This window comes from Thalassophryne amazonica, chromosome 2 (genome assembly GCF_902500255.1).
Source record: "Thalassophryne amazonica chromosome 2, fThaAma1.1, whole genome shotgun sequence".
Taxonomy (NCBI): Eukaryota; Metazoa; Chordata; class Actinopteri; order Batrachoidiformes; family Batrachoididae; genus Thalassophryne; species Thalassophryne amazonica.
Genome location: NC_047104.1, coordinates 71,103,246 through 71,126,059, shown reverse-complemented (window position 1 = coordinate 71,126,059; position 22,814 = coordinate 71,103,246). Strand labels below are relative to the sequence as shown.

Genomic DNA, 22,814 nt, shown 5'->3' with positions numbered 1-22,814 from the left:
CACGGGCTTGTGAAGGAGAGTGAGCTGCTTTGAAATAAGCCAAGGATGGCTGCTCAATATGAAATTTCTGCTCTGTTATTCTTTCTATTTTGACTTTTCTGCTCCACTGTATGCTGTTATACTGAAACAATGTTTGTGCAAAGTCTTTGTGGAGACACATAGTTGGGTTTCTGGGAAGATTAAATAGATCCTTGAATTATTCTGAAAAATTTAAAGGCTACAACAAGCAAAAGTCACATCGTCTTTCAAAGCAATCTTCTGAAACCACATTTTTTTCCACGATGTGATTTGAACAGCATACTGCTCTGATAGCTGCATGCATTACAGCTACATAAGCTCACAGATAATTAGATGATGAACTCTGTGTGGACATAGAATTCTGTTCAAACATCCCAGCTTTGAATATAAGAAATGGTTTCAATTCCTAGGAGGAGAAACTGTTCATCCTTGAAACTTACATTATTTTAATTATTAATGGTGTCCTGTCTCCTGGTATGTTTAACCATAAAATGTATTATTTATCAGCAATGGAACTATCGTGCACGACAGGTGCTGATGTTTTTGTGTGTTTGATTGGTTGTTTTGTTTTATTACCTGGTGGCAGAGTCTCCAAGCTGTGAGTCTTGTCATCAGAACTGTGTACTTGGTTCCTACTGGACAGGTCACTAGAGCCCCAATCATCCTGAAAGGACAAAAAAAAAAAAAAAGCAACAAAAAAACAATGAGGCACATCAGACAAAAAGACCCCGACATTCAGAAAGTAGTTGTGAACAGAGTAAAAGAGGAGATAGAGATACAGATAGAGAGATCGATGTTTGTGCAATCTGTTATTTACTCAGAAAAAAGTACTGCAGATCTAAAAATCACAGTAAACAGTGCTGCCAGAAACATGAGAGAAAAGAATTATGACCAAAATGGTCATAACCAACCTTCCCTCACATCAGAAACCTACAACCCCTGGCAATAATTATGGAATCACCAGCCTCGGAGGATGTTCATTCAGTTGTTTAATTTTGTAGAAAAAAAGCAGATTACAGACATGACACAAAACTAAAGTCATTTCAAATGGCAACTTTCTGGCTTTAAGAAACACTATAAGAAATCATAAAAATAATTCCATAATTTTTTCCTCAGAATTGAGTGATTCCATATTTTTTTCCCTCTGCTTGGTCTAAAAAAGTAACCGTTACTGACTGCCACAATTTTTTTCCTGATTTCTTATAGTGTTTCTTAAAGCCAGAAAGTTGCCATTTGAAATGACTTTAGTTTTGTGTCATGTCTGTGATCTGCTTTTTTTTCTACAAAATTAAACAACTGAATGAACATCCTCCGAGGCCGGTGATTCCATAATTTTTGCCAGGGGTTGTAGTACCAAAGACATCTAGTTATTTCCTTAGATCACTAGTTAGATACCAAGTTTCACAACCATACAGTAAGACAGGAAGCACCAGGACCCGCAACACTTGGACCTTTCTTCTCCTGCAAAGATATCACTATCATCAAATACTCTCTCCATCGGCCGTATGACTCCTTAAGCTTTTTTCCAGGCATCTCCGTATGACTCCATAAGCTTTTTTCCAGGCATCTCTCTATTTCAAAAGGCTATGGATTCAGACATGAATGTTACTGCCTGAGATAAGAGAATACCTCTGCAAGTTCGATACTTTCATTACATACATGCACACTTCTGTTAGCTAGGGTCAGGAAATCACTGAAAGGCTGGATCTTTGATACAAGATTATTGCTAATCCAGACAATCCCGATTCCTCACTCAGTTCCAAAGTGCTGCAATCACAACATTCTGCTACAACCACAGCACCATCCACAAAGACAAGGTTAGGCAACATTTACTCACTGAAAAAGGAACCTAAAGTGCTGTGGTAAACATCCCTATCCAACAGCCAGTCCATGCAAGCACTGAACAGAGTAGCAGCCAGAACGCAGATGCCTCCAATGGTTGGGCCACGATCAGCGCATGAAATCCCACCACATCCAAAAACAGGTGTTGTACAGGGATTTGGCTGAGGGCTCACGCCCAGCTGGTCTAAAAGTGCCAAACATACAAGGATGTCTAAATCAATGACCTGAAGCTTGCTGGGCTCAACCCTGACAGATGGGGGTGGCTCACTGTCAACTGTGTGGCTTAGAGGCAAAGCACAGGAAGTGAGACTGAGCACAGGGAGAAAATAAAAAAAAGGTGGAAAGAGAGAGCACGCTTGATCTGCAGCTCATCATCACACAAGTGTAACTATTGCCAGCGTGACTGCCACTCTAGAGAGTGACCTTACAGCCACTGTAGGAAGTCGGGCTGAAACTTTATCTTTGTGCCAGAAAATTGTGTTATTACACTCAACAAAAATATAAACGCAACACTTTTGGTTTTGCTCCCATTTTGTATGAGATGAACTCAAAGATCTAAAACTTTTTCCACATACACAATATCACCATTTCCCTCAAATATTGTTCACAAACCAGTCGAAATCTGTGATAGTGAGCACTTCTCCTTTGCTGAGATAATCCATCCCACCTCACAGGTGTGCCATATCAAGATGCTGATTAGACACCATGATTAGTGCACAGGTGTGCCTTAGACTGCCCACAATAAAAGGCCACTCTGAAAGGTGCAGTTTTATCACACAGCACAATGCCACAGATGTCGCAAGATTTGAGGGAGTGTGCAATTGGCATGCTGACAGCAGGAATGTCAACTAGAGCTGTTGCTTGTGTATTCAATGTTCATGTCTCTACCATAAGCCGTCTCCAAAGTCATTTCAGAGAATTTGGCAGTACATCCAACCAGCCTCACAACCGCAGACCACGTGTAACCACACCAGCCCAGGACCTCCACATCCAGCATGTTCACCTCCAAGATCGTCTGAGACCAGCCACTCGGACAGCTGCTGGAACAATCGGTTTGCATAACCAAAGAATTTCTGCACAAACTGTCAGAAACCGTCTCAGGGAAGCTCATCTGCATGCTCGTCATCCTCATCGGGGTCTCGACCTGACTCCAGTTTGTCGTCGTAACCGACTTGAGTGGGAAAATGCTCACATTCGCTGGCATTCGGCACGTTGGAGAGATGTTCTCTTCACGGATGATGCGAAGGAGATGTGTTGCACTGCATGAGGCAAATGGTGGTCACACCAGATACTGACTGGTATCCCCCCCAATAAAACAAAACTGCACCTTTCAGAGTGGCCTTTTATTGCGGGCAGTCTAAGGCACACCTGTGCACTAATCATGGTGTCTAATCAGCATCTTGATATGGCACACCTGTGAGGTGGGATGGATTATCTCAGCAAAGGAGAAGTGCTCACTATCACAGATTTCGACTGGTTTGTGAACAATATTTGAGGGAAATGGTGATATTGTGTATGTGGAAAAAGTTTTAGATCTTTGAGTTCATCTCATACAAAATGGGAGCAAAACCAAAAGTGTTGCGTTTATATTTTTGTTGAGTATATATTGGTGCACAATAAATTTTGGCTATGCTATGGCTTTCCATATGGCTTGGTAGATCTCTATACACTGTAAACTTTAAAAGCACCCCTGCTCTATTCCAAAAATATTTGATAGCTGTCGCCCTAGTAGGAAGAGCATAACCAACAATTGAATTACCTTGGTGCTACAATATGGCCTCTTAAAATGGAAGGTGGTAAATAAAGTGGCAACCAATTTAAGCACACACAAAAAGGTCATGAATGAAATAACGTGAAATACAACTTAAATCAAGAGAGCTCACTATGAGGTGTAACCATTATTAGATACCTTTGATATAAAAAGACAAAATATTCCTGCCAACTTTCTATCGTTTGGCATTACGTCACTGCATCAACCATCACCGTCTATTTAGACGTCCCTCAAAGAAGCTCCAAATGACTAAAGCTGTTGTATAAGCACATCCTGGATGTCTTTTAGAAAGGGTGAATGTACAGTGGAATACATCATTTATTTAGAGCTCCCACAAACGACTATTTTGATAGTCGACTAGTCTACGATTATTTTTGCAATTAGTCGACTAGTTGGATCATACGTAAATTGCAGTTTATCGCATTTTATCGAAATCGATACCATTAATGATTCTGCTTATCAGTCCGATTCCTTATTGATTCCTCCTGTGAATTTTTATGTGCTACAAAAGTAGGCTTTACAGCTTTTCTATGTCAGCAACATTTTATTGAGTCTTAAAGTAAATAAATATGAAATAGGTCACTGGATCCTTGATCTCTGGACATAGATAGAAAAAAAATCTGTAGTTTTTGTCAAAAGTATTTCCTTTCAGACATTCACCACATGGATGTCTCTCCACATGTCTGAGCTGAGCTCAGCTGGCTGCTGGAGTCTGCAGCCAGCCAGGTCTGCAGCCATACAGTCTTGAGCTGCTGCACGTCAGCCAGGACGTCTCATTTTGGGAGGAAAGAACATTTTGATCAAGTGCAGTTTATTGTTTGTATTACAACGTTTGGAAAGAGGTGTCATTTGATTTAAACAGCGATTCGCTTTGAAGTTATTAATTCCGAGCGGACTCTATCTTTCTAACTTGACTCGGCAGCGCAGTGTTTGGAGCAACAGAACCAAAGACGATTCTCGTTTCTTTCTCGCAACAAGACAGGAGTCCCAGTTAGTCACTTTAATCCGGACAAAAGTGGCTCACGTTTGACATATTTTAATGGCTTTGAGAGGGGATAAGATGCGGAGTTGCCGCTTCTGAAAAGGAACAAAGCAAAGATCCAGCAAAGTAGCAGATCGAAGCACTCTTCATTGGTTCAAGGTTCAAAGCAAATGACAACTAATTTAGTAGTCAACTGTTTCAATAGTTGACGTGGTCATGACTAGTCGACTAGTCGTGGCAGCTCTACATTCATTAATGAACTGCTGAAGTCTTTTACTCACTTGTTTTGATCAGTCACATCATTCTGTTGCCTTCCCATCCATCACGTTGTTACTTATTTCCAATGAGTTCAGCAATGCATTTAGAAACACTCACATGTATGTCCTCACAATTTCAACAAACACACAACACAGACAGCTTTCCCCATGTTCCCCATAGATCAATATCCTGAGATGAACAGCTATTATTGTAGTTCACTCCCTCTCCAGACAACTGTCACTAAAATGAGTAAAAGCCTGTCCAACTTTTTCCTCTCTGCAGTTAAAGCTTCAGTCAATCCCAAATGCCATATTGATCCACTTTCTTTTCTGCCTCAGGGGGAATGAATGAGATATATTAGAAATAACCACATCACCTGCTTGTTGAAATGATATTTAGTAGGGATGTCCCGATCCGATCACATGATCGGAAATCGGGCTCGATCACGTGGTTTCAGACTTGATTGAAATAGGACGTTGCATCCCGATCAGGAATCCGATATAGATTTTATCCTCATTATTTAGATCAGCTGCTATTTCAAGATCATTGTTGCAGATTAATGGGCCTTTCACGTGTCGGAAGCGTCAGAGGCGTGAGACATGTTGCTTTTTAGAGGCGTCACAAGCGTCGCTTTAGCTCGGCTTTTGATGTGACGCTTCTGATGGGAGTGCGCATTGCTGCTTGTCAGCAGGCTAACGCGGTCAAAGTTCAACCCAATCTTTTTTTTTTTTTAATTGAACAAAAGAAAAAACATAAGTTCAACCAGACATTCTCGCACACGCGTACGGCTGAAACCGATTCCAGAGGAGCAAAGGGAACAAGAGTTGCGCAATGAATTTGGGAAGAAGAGATGGAATTGTAACCCGGACAGAGGTGGGGGGAGTTACGCGCGCAAAGTTTCTTTCGCAGAACTGCTGTTTGTGTGTTTACACACTCAGCCTGACGCCTCGATGGAATGACAAGAGGATGATGGACACTTTCCCACCGAAACTCTTGCTCAGTCATCCCTCCGTGCGCAGCAGGACCCGGTGCTGACCAAGTCCTCAGGATGACGATCTGTCATCTGATTAACAAAAAAACAAAACAAATTGTCCTGTGATCGTTTGTCTGCAAAACGGAGCAAGAGATGGTGTGTGCACGAGCGACGTGCACACTCATCACATTTAGGAGCACGTCTTAAAGAGCTTCCGTCTTCATTCACATTCACTGCGCTGCTCTGAACTTGTTGAACACTGATAAAGCATCAGAGGGGTACAGTGAGGACTGTCAGGACGCAAATGTAAGCTGTTTTTTTTTTTTCCTTTTACTTTTCAAGTTGACTTTTGAACTTTCGACGCTCTGGGCTGTGACGTAGCTTCACGCTGTCCAATAGGAACGACACGTCGGGCCAAAACACGTAAAACTAGTGGCAGAAATCACTGATCTGTACAAATGGTAAATGGACTGACGCTCAAAGCACTGTATTGGACCGTCGTGGTGAAGAGAGAGCTGAGTAGGGGGGCAAAGCTCTCGATTTATTGATCGATCTACGTTCCGATCCTCACCTATGGTCATGAGATTTGGCTCATGACCGAAAGAACGAGATCACGAGTACAAGCGGCCGAGATGAGTTTCCTCCGCAGGGTGGCTGCGCGCTCCCTTAGAGATAGGGTGAGGAGCTCGGTCACTCAGGAGGAGCTCGGAGTCGAGCCGATGCTCCTCCACGTCGAAAGGAGTCAGTTGAGGTGGGTCGGGCATCTTTTCCGGATGCCCCCTGGACGCCTCGCTGGAGAGGTGTTACGGGCACGTCCCATTGGGAGGAGGCCCCGGGGAAGACCCAGGACACGCTGGAGGGACTACATCTCTCGGCTGGCTTGGGAACGCCTTGGGGTTCCCCCGGAGGAGCTGGGGGAGGTGTGTGTGTGGATCGGGAGGTCTGGGCGGCTTTGCTTGAGCTGCTGCCCCCGCGACCCGACTCCGGATAAAGCGGAAGAAAATGGATGGATGGATGGATGTTTGTTACCTCAAAATTTCTGATTACTGTTTAAAAAAAGTTTAGAACACTTGTAATTAAAATAGCTAAATCAATAAATGGTTCTTTAGAAACCTTTCATCTATAAATTAAAACCACCTGTTATTTCAGATTAGATAATTTCTTGTTTAACATAAAGAACCTTTGACATTTATTTTTAGACAAATAAAATAACATGGAAGTTTGTACATTGTTTTAAAGTCTGGTAGATTATTACTTGATTGTTCAAGCTACCTCAAGGAGAAGTGCACTGTTTAGTGATAAATAATAAAATAAGGTGATTAAAATGAAAATATTATATATTTAGCATTTGTTCATTGTTCATTCAGTTTTTTAAAGTATCGGATCGGGACTCGGTATCGGCAGATACTCAAAATCAGATGACTCGGAATCGGATCGGGCCAAAAAAACCTGATCGGGACATCCCTAATATTTAGTTGGCAGTAACTACAGCAGAAATAACAAAAAATGTCATCAAGGCAATTTTATTCCACTTAACCCAATCGGATTGTTGCAATGGTATTCGTTGTTCTTAATAGTTTTGCCACTCGAAAAGCAATGCTGTCCATGCCTGTCTTCTATCCTTCACTGTGCCAGCCTTTACATTCATCTGGTGCAGACAATGGGCCAAACTGTTCTTAAACTGTACCCATTTTCTAGTTACAGAAATAAGCTCCAACTGTCCAACACACACACACACACACACACACACACACACACACACACACACACACACACACACACACACACACACACACACACACACACACACACACACACCAATGCATTTTCTATGCAAGTGCTCATGACAGCCAACTGTGTGCAAACTCAGATGGCATGGTAACACTCAGTGCAGAATAAAAACTGGAGTCAGCGGCAAATGTGCTGCAGAAGTGCAGTGTGACAGGTCTGTACAAAAAACAGGACATACTTTTAGGTAAGCTGAGTGGGCTCAGGAGTTTTGCTTCATTGTGCAATTTTTTGAAAAAGGCTCTTACGCAGACATTTTACTGTTAACTCTTAATAGTAACATTTTAAAGCTTTGTGTTTTAAAAGTGTTACAGTGCATCCAGAAAGTATTCACAGGGCTTCTACATTTTATGTTACAGCCATATTCCAAAAATGGGGGGGGGGGGGACAAAAAACAAAAAACCTTTTTCCCTTCAAACTTCTGCACACAATACCCCATGATGACAATGTGATTTTTTTTTTTTTTTGCAAATTTATTTGAAAAAACAAACAAACAAAACACACACGTACATCACCTCGGAATGACAATGTGAAAAAACCTAACTACGTGCACATAAGTATTCACACCGCCATGAAGCTCAAAATTGAGCTCAGGTGCAAACCCGCTTCCACTGATGAGCCTTGAGATGTTTCTACAGCTTAACCCTCTGGAGAGTCATGCCTATTTTTGGACATTTTTGACTACTTTTGGTTTTACCTTCATAATTTAACCTTAAAAAAACTCTTTACCTGGCCTTGTTTTGTGTCTTTTTTTTTCAGCACAACCTCACTTGTGTGACTTCACAGGTTTTCTTTCATTCTGACAAACTGCATTAAAACAGTGACCCTATATTCACCCAAAAACCTAAAATTTGAATCAGAAAAAAGTTAGTTTTTTTTACTGTGAAAACCTGAAATATGTTTAACGAACCATTTTCATAACTTAGAATGTAAATATAAATTGTAAATTTCAAAAATATATGTAAAACTGTAACATAAACAAAGTTGTATACAACAATTCAAATTAAAATGCAGGAAATGCTTCAGGTGTTTTTTGTGGCTATTTACATGCAATGAGATGCTACACAAATTATATTTGTGCCACTCAGAAAAACAATTCCTCTCCAAAGCACATTAGTAGCTCCAAAAATTTGTACAGCTATTCCACCTCAATTTCACACTGTATTTTTCCCTAATTCCTGTTTTTTTGTAGCATTTTTTAATACTGGTATTGGCACATACCGTCTTGGCTGTGTTAGTGCCCCCCCAAACAAACAAACAAACAAACAAACAAAAAAACAATAGAAAAAGGTGCTTTGGACATGGGGGTGGGTGAGGGGGGCTGCTGACTGCTGGAGCAGTGTGTGTCTCCACTATGCTGTGCTCCAGGACTTGGCGCTGGAGCAGAAGCACATGAGTCCTGGAGACGATAGAAAGAGAAGTGCGCGGTCTGATCCATTGGGCTGATCTGTGCGCACAGATCGGTGACTCCACCTGCTCTGCTTTGTTCAATCCAGAACAATGAAGTCCACTTCATCATCAGACTGATCATGCTCTGGTTCAGACTCTAATGACACGCTCCGTGCTGCGATCGTCTTCATGAAGTTCAAACAAAAGAGAGACTTGATGCGCTGTTCCAGATGCCTGATTATTTTGACGCACTAAATAAATTTATAAAACTACACGACACATTAACTACACACATTAAAACACTCTACCACAGACACTAAAACACACTCAATGCATGGCAAATATCACAACTTTCAAAACTGTTTGCGTCTGCTTTTTGCTCCACACAAAACCATAATTTTCTTATCTCAGCAAGCAAATTATGCGGACTAGGGATCATTGTTTAATTGGTAATTAACACACACACACACACTAGGGATCTGTGTGTTGTCAGGGAGGTGACCAAATACCCAATGGTCACTCTGTCAGAGCTCCAGCATTCCTCTGTGGAGAGAGGAGAACCTTTCAGAAGGACAACCATCTTGCAGCAATCCAACAATCAGGCCTGTATGGTAGAGTGGCCAGATGGAAGCCACTCCTTAGTAAAAGGCACATGGCAGCCCACTTGGAGTTTGCCAAAAGGCACCTGAAGAACTCTCAGACCAAGAGAAAAAAAATTCTCTGGTCTGATGAGACAAAGATTGAACTCTTTGGTGTGAATGCCAGGTGTTATGTTTGGAGGAAACCAGTCACCATCCCTACAGTGAAGAATGGTGGTGGCAGCATCATGTTGTGGGGATGATTTTCAGTGGCAGGAACTGGGAGACTAGTCAGGATTGAAAGAGACCTGAATGGCGCAATGTACAGAGACATCTTGGATGAAAACTTGCTCCAGAGCGCTCTTGACCTCAGACAGGGGTGGCGGTTCATCTTTCAGCAGGACAATGACCCTAAGCACACAGCCAAGATATCAAAGGACTGACTTCAGGACAACTCTGAATGTCCTTGAGTGGCCCAGCCAGAGCCCAGACCTGAATCCGACTGAACATCTCTTGAGAGATCTGAAAATGGCTGTGCACCAACGCTCCCTATCCAACCTGATGGATCTTGAGAGTTGCTGCAAAGAGGAATGGACAAAACTGCTCAAAAATAGGTGTGCCAAGCTTGTGGCATCATATTCATGAAGATTTGAGGCTGTAATTGGTACTAAACGTGCATCAACAAAGTACTGAGCAAAGAGTGTGAATACTTTGTGATTCCTTTCTTAGTTTTTATTTTTCATAGTGAAGCAAATAAGTATTTGATCACCTATCGATTCTGCAAGTTTTCCCACCTACAAAGAATGTAGAGGTCTGTAATTTCTGTCATAGGTACACTTCAACTATGAGAGACAAAATCTTAAAAATAATCAGAAAATCACATTGTATGATTTTTAAATAATCAATTTGCATTTTACTGCATGAAATAACTATTTGATACAACAGAAAAACAGACCTTAAAATTTGGTACAGAAATTACAAAATTACAGAGGTCAGACGTGTCCTGTAATTCTTGATCAAGTTTGCACATACTGCAGCAGGGATTTTGGTCCACTCCTCCTATACAGATCTTCTCCAGATTTCAGATTTTTCACTGTGTAAATCACATCCTGTTTTATTTAACAGATGCTCCTGCTGAGTGGTAGCAATAATACTCTTAAATTCATCTTGGTAAAAGCAAAGTACCAATTAAAGTCTTTTAAAAATGTCCATAAATAAAAAACAACTGCAACATATGACCAATTGTTATGTGGGCCGCTGAAGAGGAGGTACTGCTGGCCCACTACCACCAGAGGGTGCCCTGCTTGGAGTGCGGGCTCCAAGCACGAGAGGGCGCCAGACCCAGAGGAAGTGACAGCTGTCACTCATCACACCAGCTGTCACTCATCTACACCACTACTTAAGCCGGACTGCAACTCCACCTCCCCGCCGAGAAATCGACTACCATTAAAAAAGTAATTTCTCTGCTGACAGACACTTTGTGAGTTTAACCTGAACTTCTGTTACAGCCGTTTTCCTGGAGTGTTTCCTTGTCTGAGGGATTGGCGTTTGGTGTGACAGCGACGGCTTCGCCTCACATCCCAACCCAGATAAGTGGTTAAACCAGGAGCTGTACGAGTGTGTGATTGGAGGTGGAGGTGCTCCCTCCTAACTGTGTATGGACTGTGAATTACTGAGTGTGCGGACTCACACTCATACATCTTATCTCTGCTTTCTGCCAGCAGTACCAGGGTCGACAGCCGAAGACAGAGGCCACCTGGGGACTCGGGACTTGGCGGCTTCGGTGTTCTTCAGACAGTTGGTGGTGGAAGCCGTGTGGGACGCGGCTTCTCTCTCGTCAGGGGTCTTCTATCTTCGAGCCTGCCCACACGTCACCTGGCGTTTATTGACTGTGCAAATTTCTGTACATTTAGTTGTGTATTATCACAACATTAAATTGTTACTTTTTGGCTTACTCATTGTCCGTTCATTTGCGCCCCCTGTTGTGGGTCCGTGCTACGATACCTTCCCAACAGGATTTCTCGGCCATCGTCATGGATTCCGAGGGGCGTCAACCCGAGCTTGAACGGCCAATGGAAGAGCCAGGAGCGCAGGCGTCAGCGGGAGGCGTGTTGAGTGAGCTGCAGCAGATCTTAACCGCCTTCACGGCTCGGTTAGATTTAGTGACCGAGCAGAATGTCCTCCTTAACCGGAGGGTGGAGGCTCTCACCGCCAGGGTGGAAGCGCGCGATCAGGGCGCTGCTGCAGCCACTCCTCTGGCTGGTCCTGGGCCTGTATCAGACGTTCCACTGGTCGTTCAACGACCCCCCCCACCGTCCCCTGAAGCATACATAAGCCCTCCGGAACCGTACGGGGGCTGTGTTGAGACGTGCGCAGACTTCCTCATGCAGTGTTCGCTCGTCTTTTCACAGCGCCCTGTCATGTACGCGTCAGACGCCAGCCGGGTGGCTTATGTTATTAATCTGCTTCGAGGAGAGGCACGCGCCTGGGCTATGGCGCTTTGGGAGCAGAATTCACGGCTCCTAACGTCTTATACTGGGTTTGTACGGGAGTTCAAACAAGTGTTTGACCATCCCAACAGAGGCGAGACCGCTTCGAACGTGCTGCTGTCTATGAGACAGGGGCGCCGTAGCGCAGCCGAGTACGCAGTCGACTTCCGCATCGCGGCAGCGAGGTCCGGCTGGAATAACGTTGCGCTCCGCGCCGCCTTCGTAAATGGACTGTCCCCGGTCCTGAAGGAGCACCTACTGGCTAAGGAGGAACCACGGGATTTTGACGAGCTTGTCGATTTAGTTATACGCTTAGACAACCGTTTAAACGAGCATCGTCGGAAGCAGGCCGGGGGGCGTGACTGGGCACGAGCCGTCCCTCCCCCTTCCCGTTCCAAAAAGGTGACGTCGTCCCCATGCTTCACTGCCAGAGAGCTCCGTGTGGCTACAGCTCCCCCTGCTGAGGAGGCTATGGACACGAGCAGGGCCAAAGTGAAAACAAACATTAGACAAAGGAGGCTGGCCCGCGGGGAGTGTTTTAGCTGCGGCTCTTGTGACCACCGGCAGAAGGACTGCCCCAAACGGTCAAAACTACAACGCCCGTCCTTAGAAACTGGGCTAAGGGTGGGCCATAACACGCACGCGGGGAAACCCCACAAATCTGCACGAATCCCAGTAACAATCCTTTGTGGGGATTTAACCCTTCACGCCCCAGCACTGGTAGACATGGGGTCGGAAGGGAATCTGCTGGATAGCAGATAAACAAAGGAAGTAGGGCTCCCCCTGGTGGCTCTGCCGGCACCATTGCAGGTGCGAGCACTAGATGGCACCCTGCTTCCATTAATCACACATCAGACACAACCAGTAACTTTGGTTGTGTCTGGGAATCACAGGGAGGAGATCGTGTTCCATGTAACACCATCTACCTCCCGAGTGATTTTGTGCTTTCCATGGATGGTGAAGCACAATCCCCGGATAGACTGGCCGTCCGGGGTTGTGACGCAGTGGAGCGAAACCTGCCACCGGGAGTGTTTAGGATCCTCGGTTCCTCCCGGCACGACGGCTAATGAGGAGGTCAAAGTCCCCCCCAATCTATCGGCGGTGCCAAAGGAGTACCATGATCTTGCTGACGTTTTCAGCAAAGATCTGGCGCTCACTCTTCCCCCGCACCGACCGTACGATTGTGCCATCGATTTGGTCCCGGGCGCTGAGTACCCATCCAGTAGGTTGTACAACCTCTCACGTCCGGAACGCGAATCAATGGAGACCTACATCCGGGACTCCTTAGCTGCCGGGCTGATCCGGAACTCCACCTCTCCGATGGGTGCTGGTTTCTTTTTTGTGGGTAAAAAGGACGGCGGACTCCGTCCATGCATTGATTACAGAGGGCTGAACGAGATCATGGTTCGCAACCGATACCCGTTACCTCTGTTGGATTCAGTGTTCACGCCCCTGCATGGAGCCCAAATTTTCACGAAATTGGATCTTAGAAACGCGTACCACCTGGGGTGACAGCTGTCACTCATCACACCAGCTGTCACTCATCTACACCACTACTTAAGCCGGACTGCAACTACACCTCCCCGCCGAGAAATCGACTACCATTAAAAAAGTAATTTCTCTGCTGACAGACACTTTGTGAGTTTAACCTGAACTTCTGTTACAGCCATTTTCCTGGAGTGTTTCCTTGTCTGAGGGATTGGCGTTTGGTGTGACAGCGACGGCTTCACCTCACATCCCAACCCAGATAAGTGGTTAAACCAGGAGCTGTACGAGTGTGTGACTGGAGGTGGAGGTGCTCCCTCCTAACTGTGTATGGACTGTGAATTACTGAGTGTGCGGACTCACACTCTTACATCTTATCTCTGCTTTCTGCCAGCAGTACCAGGGTCGACAGCCGAAGACAGAGGCCACCTGGGGACTCGGGACTTGGCGGCTCCGGTGTTCTTCAGACCGTTGGTGGTGGAAGCCGTGTGGGACGCGGCTTCTCTCTCGTCAGGGGTCTTCTATCTTCGAGCCTGCCCACACGTCACCTGGTGTTTATTGACTGTGCAAATTTCTGTACATTTAGTTGTGTATTATCACAACATTAAATTGTTACTTTTTGGCTTACTCATTGTCCGTTCATTTGCGCCCCCTGTTGTGGGTCCGTGCTACGACACCTTCCCAACACCAATACTTTCAATGTTCAGACTATACACTTCTGCCTGCTAAATTTAAACACTGAATTTAAAAAAAAAATGACTGCTGTTTATACACACACACACACACACACACACACACACACACACACACACACACACACACACACACACACACACACACACACACACACACACACACACATTATGGTCTTGTGGACAAATTGAAGTTTTAGGGTAATTAACACTCACATTTTTTCTTTCACCACTTAAGAAATGAAGCTGGCCGGACAAGAGCTGGCCCACCTGTTCCTCTGGTAATGGGATGGATTTAAGCCCCCAAAAGACCAGGCAAAGTGTATCCTGTGTGTATGTATGTATTTAGTACAGTATAGTGTTCATCATGTGCATGAGAGACAGTGAGCTTACATGTTTTAGTGGGTCACTTCGGTTCTACAAATGCACTAAATTGTGCATGTATGTGTGATCTTGAGTTTCTAATGGACAAATTATAATCCACAGTAATCTGATAACACCCACTGATGGATTAACTCTGATCTAAGACAAGAGCTCACCATCACACACCAAGAGAGTTCTCCCAAAAAGTGTATATACAATTGCACAGATGCCATGCCAAAAAATTGGACCAAGAAAACATTCAGAAGTTCATGTATCTATATTTGTATAACATTAAAAGTCTTCTTGAAACAGGTTTGTAATGTCAGTGTAAAGTGTTTCTTTTTTTAATTATTATTTTATTTTTTTCCCTTTTTTTTTTTCTTTTTTTTTAACAGCAAAACACAACAAAACAGATCACATAACGAACATTTTGACATAGAGAGTGGGATGTAGAAGAAAAAATAAATAAATAACATACAAAAAAAAAATAAAAGAATAATAAAGCATCCAGGTGATCATGTATACGGGTCCCATTTGTTCCAGAGTTTATGGAAAATGTCCAAGTTTAGGTTGAGCCCAAAAGTTACTTTTTCCATCTGCCTGATTCCAATTACTATGTCAGTCCAGTCTTTGATAGTCGGAGCTGTTTGGGTCATCCATTTCTTCGTGATAGCTTTCTTTCCCGCTGTCAACAGTATATTCTATAAATATTTGTTTATTTTGTTCGTTGTCTGAGTTTTCAGGCCCAGGTACATAGTTTTGAAGTCTCATGGAATGGTGGTGTTATAGATACGTCGTAGTGCATTATTAATCTCCATCCAGTATTTTTGAATTACAGGACATTCCCAAAACACATGATAGTGGTGAGCCATTTGGCATCCACATCCTCTCCAGCACTGAGTGTTTCCTTGTGAGTAGTGGGTACTTTGACATGGTGTTAAAAAAAAGCGCGATACACTTTTCCAGCCAAATTCCTTCCCAGTATGAGAGTTTGTGGTCCTCCATTGAGATGTACATATCATTTCCCATTCCTCATTTGTTAAAGCAAAATTACCTTCATTTTCCCATTTATTTTTAATGTAGATAGTAGAATGATTGTCCAGGTTATTTATGGAGTTATATAATTCAGATATTATACCCCCAGAAAGTTCTGACTGATATGCCTTAATAAAAAGATCAATCAGGGGATTACGGTCCTTGTTGCTTTGTTTCATTTCTAGGATGTAATAGTTTCTTATTTGTAAGTACCTGTAAAAATCGTTATTTTCTAAGCCAAAGGATTCTTTTATCTTTTCAAAGCTTTCTATGTAATTTTCTTTAACAACTTGATAAAACATTTTTAGGCCTTTCCCTATGCAGAACTTAAATCTTGGATCTGTTTTATTTGGCACAAAACTTGTATCGTAAGCAAACCAGCTTATGATTTTCACATCCTTGTTAAGTTTGTGTGTTTTGATTAGTTTTTTCCAGGTATGAAGTACTGAGTATATCCAGGGATTCTCAATCTGTTCAATCTGACCCAATTGTTTTTCATCCGCCATCAGAGACTGCACATGAACATCCGGTAATATATTACATTCAATGTTTTTCCATTGAGCTTTGTATTTTGAGTCACACCAATATATCAGAGCTCTGATTTGGACTGAGATGAAGTAATTCTTTAAACAGGGTAAACCCCAGCCACCTTTTTTATTTTTTTATTTATTTTTTTTTTAATTATAGAGTTTTAAATCGAATACAGGGTTTTTTTTACCCTGCCAAATGAATCTTGAAATTGTTTTGTCCCACTCATCGAATAACTGATTTGGAATAGAAATTGGAAGGGTCTGGAACAGGTAGAGAAATCTGGGGAGGGCGTTCATTTTTATAATTTCAATCCTTTGGCTTAGGCTCAAGTAAGGGATAGGATTCCATTTTTCCAAATCTTTCTTAATGCTGTTAAAAAGAGGAGTATAGTTTTTTGTTAACATTGTATTTAGATCCTTAAGGAGCACCACACCTAGATATTTAAGGGATGTGGTTTGCCATTTAAAAGGGTATGTTTTTCTGAAGTCTAGAGGGGGTTGCCAATAGGAAAGAATTTCAGTTTTCTGTATATTCAGTTTGTATCCAGACAATGGACCAATTTTATGAAGGAAATCTATTACATTGGGTACAGACATGTCAGGATTGGTCAGGAATAGTAGGACGTCATCTGCATAACATGCAATTTTATGTTCTATACTTTTAATTACATTTATCTGTCTAATATATTGGGCTAATGGTTCCAAGTATAAAGCAAATAAAAGTGGGGACCAGGCACAACCCTGTCTCACTCCTCGTTCCAGAGTCAGTGTGTTTGTCAAATAGCCATTAATTTTGATTCTTGAGGTTGGACTATCATATAGGGCCCCAATATTTTTATTATTTGGTCTTCTATTTGAAATTTCTTTAACACTTGGAAAAAGTACGGCCAGCTTACTGAACCAAATGCCTTTTCGGCATCTAAACTAATTATTACTGCTTTGTTTTTTGTTTTTGAATGTGATTCATTATGTGAAGGGTTCGTCTTATATTGTCTTGGGTCGGTCATTTATAAATGAATCCTGTTTGGTCATTATGAATTAAATTTGGCAATATCCTTTCCATTCTCTGGGACATAATTGAGGTGTATATACGATAGTCCACATTCAAAACTGAAATTGGCCTATATGAAGCACAGTCTAGTAGATCTTTCCCTTCTTTAGGTATAAGTGAGATGATGGCTTCTTTCCAGCTAGGAGGGATTTGAATTTTTTTGAGTGCCCAATTGAATGTTGTTAAAAGCAGTGGTATAAGTGGTTCTTTTAATGCCTTGTACCACTCTGAGGTGAATCCATCACTCCCTGGGGACTTGTTGTTCTTTAACCTTTTAAATCGAATTTTGTATTTCCAATATCGTTATTTCTGCTCCTAATTATTTATTCTGTTTCTCAGACACGGAGGGTAAATTGAGACCATCCAAAAAGGTTTTTATTTTGTCTTCTTTACCTGCAGAAATCTTGGAAAAAGGTTTTTTGTAATAATCTTCGAAAGTAGATTGTATTTGATCTTGTTTAGTTAAAATTTCATTATTCTGTTTATTTCTTATTTTAAAGATTGTTCTTTCAGCTCACTGTTTCCAAAGTTTCCAGGCTAGTGTTTTAGAAAATTTTGGCCCATTTTCATAATATTCTGTTTAGTGAAGAGGATTTTCTTCATTATTTCATGTGATGATATATCATTAATTTCGTCTCTGATTTTTTTGATTTCCTGAAGCAAGAGAGGATTTTTGTATTTGGCATGTTCAACCTCCAGCAGTTTTAATTTGTCCTGCAGTTCATTTAGCTTTTTCTGTCTCTGTTTCTTTTTCGTGGCAGTAATGGCAATAATTTGGCCCCTCATCACCACTTTTGCTGCGTCCCAAAGGATGGGTGGAGTGGTTTCGTCCGTATCATTTTCCTCTAAATATGTCTTAATATTCTCTGTCATTTTTGTTTTAAACAAGGGATCATTGAGAAGACTGGTATTAAACCTCCAAAGTGTATTTTTTCGTTTTTCTCCCAGTTCTATTGTAATGTAGATTGGGGCATGGTCACTCAGGTCTATTGTAAGTAAGTAAGTAAGTAAGCTTTATTTATATAGCACTTTTCACAGACCAAGGTCACAAAGTGCTTCACACGATATAAATAGACAATAAAAACAACACATACAAATATAGAACAATAAAATAAATTGACACTAAAATGCCAGTTTAAAAAAATGTGTCTTTAGTTGCTGTCTAAAAACATCCACAGAATCCAGTGAGCGAAGAGAACAGGGAAGCTCATTCCAGAGGCGAGGTGCCACAGCTTTAAAAGATCTGTCCCATCGAGTTTTAAAACAAGTTCGGGGAACCATCAGCAGGTTCTGATTGGAAGACCTTAAACTCCTGCTGGAAACATAAGGCTGGATCAGGTCCTTAATGTATTCCGGTGCCTGCCCATGTAGAGCTCTAAAGGTCAGCACGAGGATTTTGTAATTTATCCTGTAAAAAACAGGGAGCCAATGTAAAGACTTGAGGACAGGAGTAATATGCATTCTCCTGTGGGCGCGGGTAAGAAGTCGTGCAGCAGAATTTTGCACTACCTGCAGGCGGGCCAGTTCTTTCTTACTGAGGCATGTAAAGAGACTGTTACAATAATCATGTCGTGAAGAAACAAATGCATGCACAATCATCTCTAGCTCATTAAAAGCCACCATTTTGCGTAATTTGGAAATGTTTTGAATTTGGAAAAAACAGTTCTTAACGAGCTGCCTGGTGTGATGTTCCAAAGACATCCCTCCATCCAAAATGACACCCAGGTTAATCAGGCTGCCTTTAACAGAGCTGCTCAGATTACCAAGGTGATTCTTAATGACAGACATAGCACTATCTGGAGCTACAATCAATGTCTCAGTCTTATTAGAATTCAACTGCAGGCTGTTTTCAGTAAGCCATTCTGTAATTTTAGTGAGACAACTAATGAGAGAACAAATTTTCTGTGCTTCAGTTGTCTTAAAAGAACAGTACAGCTGCAAGTCATCGGCATACAAATGGTAGGACACATCGCAGAACTGCTGGATCAGCTTACCAAGAGGAAGGATATACAGCAGGAACAAAATCGGACCCAGGACTTAGCCCTGCGGGACACCCCACAAAAGATCAGCAGATTCAGACATCACATTGTTCACAGAAACACTAAAAGTTCTACCAACCAAGTAAGAGCTAAACCACTCTAATACAGGACCTGACATGCCAACCGTATCCCGCAATCTATTAATCAAAATGCCATGGTCAACGGTATCGAATGCAGATGACAGATCCAATAAAACCAGCACAGAACATTTACCACTATCAGCGGCCATCATAATGTCACTAGCCACCTTCAACAGGGCAGTTTCAGTGGAATGAAACTCACGGTACCCGGACTGAAATGTGTCATAGATGTTGTTAGTCTGCAAAAATGATTTAAGTTGGACACAGACCACCTTTTCCAAGACTTTAGCCAAAAAGGGGGTCTTTGATATTGGCCTAAAGTTCTTCAGTTCCATAGAGTCCAATCCTGCTTTCTTTAGCCGTGGTTCCACAACAGCATGTTTAAAAGAACAAGGAAACACACCAGTCGACAAAGACATATTGAAAATTTTATCAATACAAGGCCCAATAGAGTCAAAAACATTCATAAACAATCTAAAAGGAACTACATCCAAAATACCAGAGGTTGGTTTCATTATGTTGATGACAGATAGAATGTCCTCAATTGTAACAAGCTTAAAAGAGGTCCAGCATTGAGTGGGAGGTCCCAAATACCGGGAATCACAACAAGAGGGCAATGAGAGCGGCAAACTATCTTTTATGACTCTGACTTTGTCAATGAAGAAATTAAGGAACTCATCACTACTTGTTTTAGGAAGAACAGGAGTTACAGCAGCAGCAGGTGACACAATAGAGCTGATTGTGTCAAAGAGCACTTTGGGATTTATCTTATTTGAGGCAATCAGCCAATAAAAATAGCTTTCCCTGGCCTCCTCTAACATCTTATTTAAGGAGGATATTAGATCTCTTAAATGTAGCCTGTGGACCTCCAATTTTGTTGATTTCCATAAACGTTCAATCTGGCGACATAATCTCCTTTGATTCATAATCACATCATTGATCCAAGGACAGAATCGGCCATGGGAAACCTTATTAGCTTTAAGTGGTGCTATCTGATCCAAAATAATAGCGCAATGGCTGTTAAAACAGTGCATAAAGCCATCAATTTCAGTAAATTCACTAAAAAGTAAAGGGTCAAATTTATCACAGAACTGCATAGCGACTGCATCTGTGATAATCCTCCTCTCCACCCTAGTAAGTACTGATCTAGGCTCAGGTGGGGCCATCAGATCAAAGAAAACACAGCAATGGTCACTCAGAAAAACATCCTCCACACACACATTGGCAATATTCAAGCCCAATGCAAAAACTAAATCCAAGGTGTGACCTTTAGTGTGGGTGGGGCCTGACACATACTGCTTAAAATTAAAAGCCTCAACCATTGATATAAGTTCCCTAGCTGGGCTGGAAGTGTCATCATCAATGTGTAAATTAAAATCACCAATAATCAAAACCTTTTCCAGACAAATTATAGATGTTAAAAAAAAAAAAAAATAAAAAAATAAAAAAAAAATCAGTAAAATCCTTAAGAAAAGTCCCAGCATGACCTGGAGGGCGATAAATCAATATGCAATAAAATTTATTCGAGGAACCAACTTCCATCATAAGCGCCTCAAAAGAGGGGGCGTGTTCTGCGCTCGTGAGTCTGCATGTGTACCTGTCCCGGTACACCGCAGCCAGTCCTCCACCACGGCGGCAGGGGCGAGGCTTCCCAACAGCCAAGCAACCCACAGGACAGAGCTCATTTAAATGAATGAACTCATTTTCCCTCTGCCACGCTTCTGTGAGGTAAAGAAAATCCAGGTTTTTCCTGACGAAAAGCTCATTAATAGAGAGCGCTTTATTTGCTATGGAGCGGGCATTCAGTAGTCCAATCCGACTCAGCGTTAACGAATCCGTCGAGCCGACGGGGCGCAGCGGGATTGCCTGCAGACATCTCCCACGATCACGTGACGCCCAGCTGTACCAGCAGGACCGACGTTGCTCCGTGGATGTACACACAGAGAGCCAAGATGAACCCGAAGTCCAGGCACATCCATCAGGAATCCAGGGATGTACAGGCCGAACCTCGTTATGCAGCTGGGTGGTGGGATGTGTAAACAGGGCAGCACAGCCAGCCATATCCTGCAGGAGGAGGACCAGGCGCAGCCATCTACACCTCCGATGTATACGGGCCGCCGCCCGTACTTCACGCCTGACCCGAACCTGGACGCCTGCTCTGCAGCCTCTTCTTCTCCTCCTTTTAGGATTACCTGGACATCGCAACAACATCAGGTATTCCTGGGAGGAAGGAGGGCAGACGAACGGGGGAGAAAAAGTTTGTTTGTAGCGATCAAAGTCATTAAAGAGGCATTCCATTGACTCTTTAATTTTGAAAAGAGAGCTGCGGTCGTAAGTCCTTACAACACAAACACAACCGCTGCCTGTCAAAGCTAATATAACAGCACACACGATCAGAACCAAAACAAAAATTTGACGCGGCAACAGACGAGCAGCAGCCAAAACAAACACAGGCGCCATCTTGTCCCAAATAACCGATGGTGGTCTATGTTCCTATAGTTGCATTTGTTATTTTTGTCCTAACGTTTTAAAAAATCAAAAAGTAATCTATTCTAGTATAGACTGTGTGTGGATTGGAGAAATGGGTATATTGGCGAGTATTGGGGTTCATTTCCCTCCAAATATCAATTAACCCAATATTTTTATTGATTTGTGGAATTTACTATGCATTACTTTTGTGTTTACCTTTGAGTTTGATACGTCCAAGGAGGGTTGAATATGTAAGTTGAAGTCACTGCCACATATTAGGATTCCCTCAGAGTAGTTGGCTATTAAGACTAAAACATTAGTGTAGAAAGTGATATCACTTCCTGGTGGCACATATACATTTAGTAAAGTGATCAAGTTTCCATTAATATTCCCTTTAATCAGAATATATCTGCCTTCCTTATCTTTATGTATAAAACTCTGTTCAAATAATAATCAACTTGAGATCAGAATTGCCACTTCTCTTTTATGTTTACCCATGTATGAGGAGGAGTACATTTTAGTATAGCCGAATCTAGTTAATTTTGAATGTTTAATTTCATTTAGATGAGTTTCTTGAAGGTATATGATATCTATCTTGCCATTGATGTAAGTAAGTCCCTTTGGCTGCTCCCTTGTTTGCACTTGGGGTCGCCACAGCAAATCCAAGGTGGATCTGCATGTTTGAAGTGGCACAAGTTTTACGCCGGATGCCCTTCCTGACACAACTCCACATTACATGGAGAAATGTGGCAGGGGTGGGATTTGAACCCGGAACCTTCTGAACTGAAACCAAGCGCATTAACCACTTGGCCACCACCCCTGCCATTGATGTACTTGTGTTAATTTCACCTTTGTTATTCTGTCAATATTGTGATACTCTCTAGTCAAATAGAACACATGAACACGGGAACAGTAAATAAGTAGAACATAGTGAAAAAAGAAAGAAAAAGGATTCATATAAAAAAACCTGTGAATCCAAGAC

At 42.3% G+C, this 22,814-nt stretch overlaps 1 protein-coding gene across 1 annotated transcript in view; it reads right to left on the bottom strand.

Annotated features, from left to right (window-relative positions):
* The window catches only part of galnt2 (UDP-N-acetyl-alpha-D-galactosamine:polypeptide N-acetylgalactosaminyltransferase 2), a 233,169-nt gene that overhangs the window by 82,863 nt on the left and 127,492 nt on the right, over nucleotides 1-22,814 (bottom strand). The window contains exon 2 of the mRNA XM_034187676.1: nucleotides 595-682. Within this exon, the coding sequence (XP_034043567.1) occupies nucleotides 595-682 (88 nt within the window). The remainder of the gene's footprint in view (nucleotides 1-594; nucleotides 683-22,814) is intronic.